The sequence below is a fragment of the Sinocyclocheilus grahami genome, unplaced genomic scaffold (genome assembly GCF_001515645.1).
Source record: "Sinocyclocheilus grahami isolate Dianchi unplaced genomic scaffold, SAMN03320097.WGS_v1.1 scaffold136.1, whole genome shotgun sequence".
Lineage (NCBI taxonomy): Eukaryota > Metazoa > Chordata > Actinopteri > Cypriniformes > Cyprinidae > Sinocyclocheilus > Sinocyclocheilus grahami.
Genome location: NW_015505315.1, coordinates 2,392,788 through 2,400,644, shown reverse-complemented (window position 1 = coordinate 2,400,644; position 7,857 = coordinate 2,392,788). Strand labels below are relative to the sequence as shown.

The 7,857-nt window shown below is 38.1% G+C and overlaps 1 protein-coding gene across 1 annotated transcript in view; it reads left to right on the top strand.

Annotated features, from left to right (window-relative positions):
* The window catches only part of LOC107591036 (cadherin-8-like), a 101,357-nt gene extending 95,305 nt beyond the window's left edge, over positions 1-6,052 (top strand). Inside the window, exons 11-12 of the mRNA XM_016280040.1 lie at positions 4,255-4,506; positions 4,687-6,052. Coding sequence (XP_016135526.1) covers positions 4,255-4,506; positions 4,687-5,180 — 746 coding nt within the window. The 3' untranslated portion in view covers positions 5,181-6,052. The remainder of the gene's footprint in view (positions 1-4,254; positions 4,507-4,686) is intronic.
* Positions 6,053-7,857: the final 1,805 nt, after the last annotated feature.

The following is a 7,857-nucleotide window of genomic DNA, read 5'->3' as shown; positions in this document are numbered from 1 at the left end:
ATCTACGGGGTATTGTCAAGAGGAAAATGAGAAACAAGAGACCAAAAAATGCAGATGAGCTGAAGGCCACTGTCAAAGAAACCCGGGCTTCCATACCACCTCAGCAGTGCCACAAACTGATCACCTCCATGCCACTCCAAATTGAGGCAATAATTAAAGCAAAAGGAGCCCCTACCAAGTATTGAGTACATGTACAGTAAATGAACATACTTTCCAGAAGGCCAACAATTCACTAAAAATGTTTTTTTATTGGTCTTATGAAGTATTCTAATTTGTTGAGATCACAATTAAAATAACCAAAGACTTAAACTACTTCAGTCTGTGTGTATTGAATTTATTTATTACACGAGTTTCACAATTTGAGTTGAATTACTGAAATAAATGAACTTTTACATGACATTCTAATTTATTGAGATGCACCTGTACACACACTTGGATTATGTCTGATGCTCTTCCAGTCATAACACTATTAATCATGTTTTCCCCATGCATATGAAACTTTCCATACAATACATGTCGCACTTAATTGCATGATTATCCATCCTGACAACTCGTTTCAAAGAGCATGTGCAAGTAATGATCTAGATATGCACACATATAGTCTATGATGGTTCCCACCTGCACACACCAGGCAGGTTGTCTGAAGCAGACCTCTGGAGCTGAGCTGAGGAGGTTTGTTTGTGATGATAACTGTAATTGCAGTGGCTCATGACATGGAGAGGCTGATGCGAGCTAGGAACTGCCAGGACCTCCTCAGCTAGACTCAAAAAAAAATGTTTCGGTCTAAATTTGCATTTTATGTATTTCAATTGCATACCAATTTTCCATCGATTTAGATTACATAGTTTTAACAAACAAATTAATAAACAATGTGATTCATATGAGTCAGTCATACATGAATGAAACCGGTAAGATTTATCTAATAGTTCACAGCAAAGTCCCCACACTGCTCAGTGTTCATGTGTTTCCACACTACAGTGTTAAAGTAGCATTGAAGCAGTGCTAGAGTTAAGAAGATAATTATGTGATGATTGACCATTAATGATGAACACCTGCTGTTAAAAAGCAGAATCACCGAATGACAGAGGCTGCGTTTACACTTGGCATTAACATGCGATCACCGTGATCCGATCAAGCAGATCGGATTATCAGTCAATCTGGACACGGCGCATTTACACTTGGCAACATCAACTGACTTCTCTATCTGGATAACCAATCGGAACTGTCTTTCCTGAGCAATATTTAAATAAGTCTGCGGTGCAAAGTCGACCTGACGTGGTGGGTTTTCTTTTGAAAACTATATTCAGTCACGGGACATTTGACAAATCAAAATAAATGTACGAGTTTCACTAGCGCGCTGTTCTTCCGACAGATCGGGAGAGAGGGACGGTGTTTTGCGTGATGTCGATCTGCGAATGCAGACACGATGGCTGGATTGCGTTTACATTCACTGAGATCCGATCCCAATGCGTCCTTGACTACCTCTGGACCAGGGGACCATTCTCCATACGTCGCTAACTCAGTTAGCTGGATTTGATTGTTGACGATTTGGCATGATCTTGGATTGTTTGGTTCTTCGAAGACCATCCCAGAGTTGCTGTCATAGCAACAGGTCCGTAAGCTTAAACCTGCTCGGGAGCAGGCTTATTTCATGTAAACAGGATTAGATTGCAACTTTTTAAGCAGAATTGATACTTAAAATCTGTCCCAGCCAGCTCTACTTTATTACAAGAGTATCCTACTGATCCAGGGACAATAATTTAAAATAATAATCATTTACAAATTTATTTAAAGATAATATAATAATGTTGTGTAGTATTTTATACTATAGACACAGCCAGTTTTACTCACTGAAAGATTTATTCATCATAAAATAATTACTTCATAATTGAAACTTTAATTAATGCTGTCACTTAACAAATCTGTTCAAATATAAAATTAAATGAATTGCTAATTACTACATTGAAATAAAAATGTAAAGCCTGTACAAATATTAGAAATCGTGAATATAAATAATCGGTAATCATGTAAAAAATTTAACTAAAATAAAAACAGTGCACATTTCATTTATCTATTATAACATTGATTTAGTTTTGTTTGCTTGGCTGTTTCCTTATAAAAGTCCAGAAATTTGTCAAGTTTTTCGTCAGGTGTTTTTTTTTAATTATATGATGTCATTACATTGCTGTCTTGCCGCCAGCCAATCGCTGCATTGCTGATCATGGTTTTGAGTATCGATACATAACCCCTTTTAAACCAACCCATGAACGCGAAATTATCTCAGATAACTCAATCCAGCCATACTAATCATCAACAACAGGTGCGTTCGAAGAACCGAATTAGCCAGATCCTGATTAGCGCGATGATATCATCTTTTCACTTTTCACATTTCACATTTCATCTCGGATGTAATAAGCGACGTACGAAGAACGGGCCCCAGGACATGCTGATCGGATAACATTCCGATCAGAAGCGCGTTTACACTTTTCAATGTGTATGTGGACAACATCCGGATACAGGTCGCATGTTAATGCCAAGTGTAAACGCAGCCAGAGAAACACAAGAACTACAACTGACTTCAGCCACAGCCGAAGATGAAGATGAAATCAACTGAAATAAAAGAAGACATTACATTTCTCAAGATGTCAGCAGAGGAGGATTAAACAACTCCACAAACAGCATCACCAGCTTCAAACATTACTAAACAGGCTGACTTTATTTCTGTCAGACGTCTAGAGAAGCTCTTATGGAGAATTAACAGAGGTTTAGATGTTTTATTGTTTCATTTGAAATTACCATCAAGGAGATCAGTGTTTTCTTTTGTTGGACTCTTGACCCTTGACATTTTGACATTCGCTTTATTCTGTGGTTGCTAAGACTGTGTGTTTATAAAATACAGTTAGTATGGCCAGAAAAACCTAGAGAAAATAGTGATCATAGTTTGATGATAACGAAACCCTGAACATAGCCATTGAGAATAAACTCCAATTTTATAGCTGTTTTGTTAATAAGTTTGTTCATTTTAGCATTTCTGTAATTCTGTAGCATGAGCTCCAGCAGTGCTGTGCTAATTAGATAACGTGAAGGATTTTAAAAACACTTTGTGCACAGAAAGTTTCTATCTACGGCATCAGCATACAACATACACACAGACATAAAGCATTGGTGTATGATTCTCAACAATGGTGAGAATCAACAAAATAAGACAGAATACTCGAGTGCAACGTAATAGCTTACATATTCCACCAGAAGGTTATATTAGCCTTTATTTTGCTATAATGTGGCTTGTATGAAATGTTCAAATGCACTTCAAGGAACTGCAAACCTAGGAACATTTAATTTGACCGTAGCTCTGCGTAGACACGTTGAAATATAGTCAGATAAACATAGCAACAGGGACTGCATATCAGCGAGTATTGTTTGGTGAAATAAGATACATTAGTTCAGGACAATGTTCTTCACACATAATGACACATAAAAGATATGGAACTTTAATTACATTGATAAATCAGCTCACAGCTTTTGCAGATAATTGCTTTGTGATCTCAGGGAAACAAAAAGAAAGCCATATTTACATTTTTCATTAGCATGTTTATGAGCGGAAATTAAATTGCAACCCTGTTTAGTTTACCATTATTTGTTCCAGTGAGCTTCGTGATGTCCTTTCATTCCGTAGTTTTAAATGATGAACTTCCTGTTCACCCTTGTGAAAAGCAATAAATAAATACATACATACATTAACATTGCCTCGGTTTCTCCCAAGACTCTATTAAGTGATAAAGCTTTTTCCATAACTCGGTTATTCTGTTGTATCCGTCTGAGGAATTTTCTAAACCTTTCACTCAATAGCTGATTTTTCTTTATTTTTTTTTTCTTGAAATAAAAATTGAAGGCTTTAAGGGACACATTGTGCAGTGTATCAACTGAAGGAGCTCCTTGAGACACTGGAGAGCTTCAACATATGCTTGGGGTATGAGGGGGCAGATAATGAAGTTACAACTTCTGAAAAGAAGCTCCAGTGGAAGCGTCAATACTTTCGGTTTCTTTGTCTGCCTCCCTGAGACACTTCCACTACTCCCGTAGCCTTTGCAAAAGATTGACAGCAGAGATGAAGCCATTTATATCCATCTGTTTATTTATCGGTGGAATAGACATCGTCTTGTCGTAAATTCAATAGCGTGTCATTTCCCTATCATTTATTGCATGAATTGTCTTTGATTTCATACATCACAGCCAAACTTTATCTCTCCCCAGATAACTCGATCAGCGTTCTTGCCAAGCACGATTCCTTTCGGCGACAGAAACAGGAGACGTACCTCCTTCCCATCATCGTGACTGACAACGGCGAGCCTCCAATGAGCAGCACGAACACTTTAACTATCCGGGTGTGCGGCTGCAGCAGGGACGGCATTGTGCAGTCATGTAATGTCGAGGCTTTTGTTCTACCCATTGGTCTCAGCATGGGAGCTCTGATTGCTATTCTAGCTTGTGTAATTCTACTTCTCGGTAGGTCATTTCAGCTGCCTCTTTTAGTCCTTACCAATTTTTAAATTTAAAATCCACTTTGTGATTTGCATGTAAAATTTGAATCGAAAAGGCACTTAGGTAAACGAATGAAAAATCAAACCTTTGAACTGCACAAGGCCAAGGTAGAGCTCACTAAGTGGATGTTCTTGTGCCTTTCAGTTATCGTGGTCTTGTTTGTGACACTGAGGAGACACAAGAACGAGCCTCTAATTATCAAAGACGACGAGGATGTGAGGGAGAACATCATCCGTTACGATGACGAGGGAGGCGGGGAGGAGGATACGGAGGCCTTTGACATCGCCACCCTGCAGAACCCAGATGGTATCAGCGGCTATCTGCCCAGGAAGGACATCAAGCCTGACCTGCAGTTCATGCCCAGACAGGGTCAGCACTCGGGTCCGAACGGAGTAGACGTGGATGAATTCATCAACGTACGGCTTCACGAGGCAGACAACGACCCCACGGCTCCACCGTATGACTCCATCCAAATCTATGGCTACGAGGGCAGGGGCTCCATCGCGGGCTCTCTGAGTTCCCTCGAAACGGCCTCCTCGGACTCGGACCAGAACTATGATTACCTTAGAGAGTGGGGGCCGCGCTTCAGAAGACTGGGCGAGCTCTATTCAGTGGGAGAGAGCGACAAGGAGACTTGACCTCCAAGCGCAACGGACCTTTTGCTTCCGTCCACATAACTTGTGTATTATGCTACGGGGATGTTAGACACTGCTGTTTAAAAGGGGGTGGGGGCGCCTTTTTTAAATCTTCTTAGAGAGACCTAATAGCATTAGTCATCTACCACATCAGAGTGCATCGTAATGTCAGAACTTACCAGTGTCTATAGTAGGAGGTCAATGATTCTTGTGGAGTGTGAGTTTAGATTACCGTCACTGAGTGTCTAGCAGTATTTTGGGTATTTGTTGTTCACTGTGACCACCAGAGGCATCAGAACATTGATTCTTGGTAGTCGCTTGAAAGGACTGAATGGAAAGAGGACTTTCGGACACTTTGTAGCCCACTGTGGCTTGGCAGGAAAAAAAGGACTGCAGAGGCCTCAAAATGACACCACTCCACAGCGACAACAGATCTCTTGCCGTCATTCAGCCAATCAGATAAAGGAACATTTAAAAAAGAAGGTAAACTAAATAGCAATATATTGTCTACATTACTTCTGAATGTATGTGTGGTTTAACAAATGTGAGCGCAATGAAAATACGTCACACTGGCTTTAGGATCTGCCTGCTGAGATAATATTTGACCCTTTGATACTACATGGCTAGATTTCTTGAGTAAACTGGAAAAGCCTTGAGGCGTGCTTTATACAACCCTTTGTATCCATATGCTTTAAGTGTGGTTCACACTCTAACATGATTAGGCTGTGTAAGACTGCGTTGAGGACAACAAGAGAATTGTGGAAACAATGAGGCCTTCGTTTTTCAAAAGCAAGCATTAAATACAGTCGTATTCCAATGTTTTTTGGAACTTTGATGGTGTTTCTTCATTGTTGTGTATGTTTTATATAAATATATAAATATTCATTGCCAGTCGTCTGTTTTGTGCTGCAGGTTTGAGTATATTTGTACCTTTTATTTTTTATTTATTTATTGATTGATTTTAGTAAAACTGTTATTTTTATTAACATTTTAATTTAAAGTTTCAAACTTTTCCTCTTTGGCTTTGTTTTATTCTGCCGCATCAGTTTATTTTTATTTGTATTATTATTATTTTTTTTTTTAAAGCTGAACTGAATTTCTGTACTGAACTTCACACAGTGAGATTTGTTAACTACACTGAACTGTGAAATCCACAGAGGATTTGTTCTTGACCAGGAAAGATAAGTCAATATTTTATTGACACTGTGTGTGTGTGTGTGTGTGTGTGTGTGTGTGTGTGTGTGTGTGTGTGTATATATATATATATATATATATATATATATATATATATATATATCACATACTATTCCCAGTGATATCAGTGATCATTCTAAGCACAATAGCTGAGAACATCTAGTTCATGTTTATATTTGACCCCTGCCATTTTTAAAATCAAAAATCAGAATCCATTGAGTAAAGAAATACAGAAACATACATGCGTAATGTGCTGCACTGTATGATAATAGAGCAAAAAGAAAAAAAAAAGATGTACATAGAGTCGTTGCTGATTCTCTTAGCTTTTCTTTGAAGTGATAGGTTTTGTCTATGCACGTTAGCTATTGCACATGGGGATCTGGCACTGGAGCTACGTGCATATTCTGTTTGTATTGATGCCATATATGGCTTCTCTTGGACGGACAGAATATATAAAATAGTCTTTCATGCAAATCATATTTTCTACTGTGCTTTAATGCCCATACACTTGTATGTTTAATTAGCTACTCTCTGTATTGTAATCTAAGATATCCATGTATTGTTTCCTACTTTGTGAAATATATTTTTATAAATACTCGTGGGTGTAACATTTCTTAAGCCAAGTATGTCACAGGTCCTGATCCCTGTACTTGAGATCTCTTTCTTGCTTTTTTGTTTTTATAAAAATGATTCTCCCATTTGGGGGTTGTCAGTTAAGAATTTGAACCAAATTGATTACACAAGATGCTGAATAATGAACAAAATGAAGCACTTCTATCAATTTTTGCTAAGAAACCCCCTCAAATTCACAGATTTTTATTTTCTGGCGGACGACCAAAGCCTTGAATTTGAATTTGTTGGATTTCTATTTTATTGAACATAATCCCATCATTGGCCTCCCGCCAGCAGTATTCCATGCAATCGAGTTTGTCCGTATTTCTGAGGTAAACCTAGACATTTACTCTCAAAAAAGTTTGTTTTTATGTAATTGTTGTAATTTTGTAATTGCTGGTCTATGAAAACATGCACTAAACAAACTTTCTTGCTAGGTTATTTTCAGCATCTCATGCCATGAGCACTGTGTTTTTAAAACACCGCGTCAAGTTAAAAACTCTCTTTCAGTTGTGCTCCGTTTAGCTGTTTTTGAAGACAACAGCACGTCCTGTTTGACCGGCTCCTTACTCATTCTGTCCTATCTACTCTTGGTAAGTGTGGTTTGGCAAGGCAAGCTGCATCTTGTACATCTATTTTATAAATAATAGACTGTATAAAAATGAATATTTCATTGACAGCCCTACATAAAAACAAATGAGTATAAGCTTTATATCAGAGTTAAGAATATTATTGTGCTAACAATGTATGCATTTATTACCTTCAAACCTCCAGTTTCCTGTATTTATCTATATTTCCTATATTTATCCCTTGACCTATTACAGTCACCTAGTCTTTTTTGTGATTGGCATCAGATACTTCCTTCATATATATA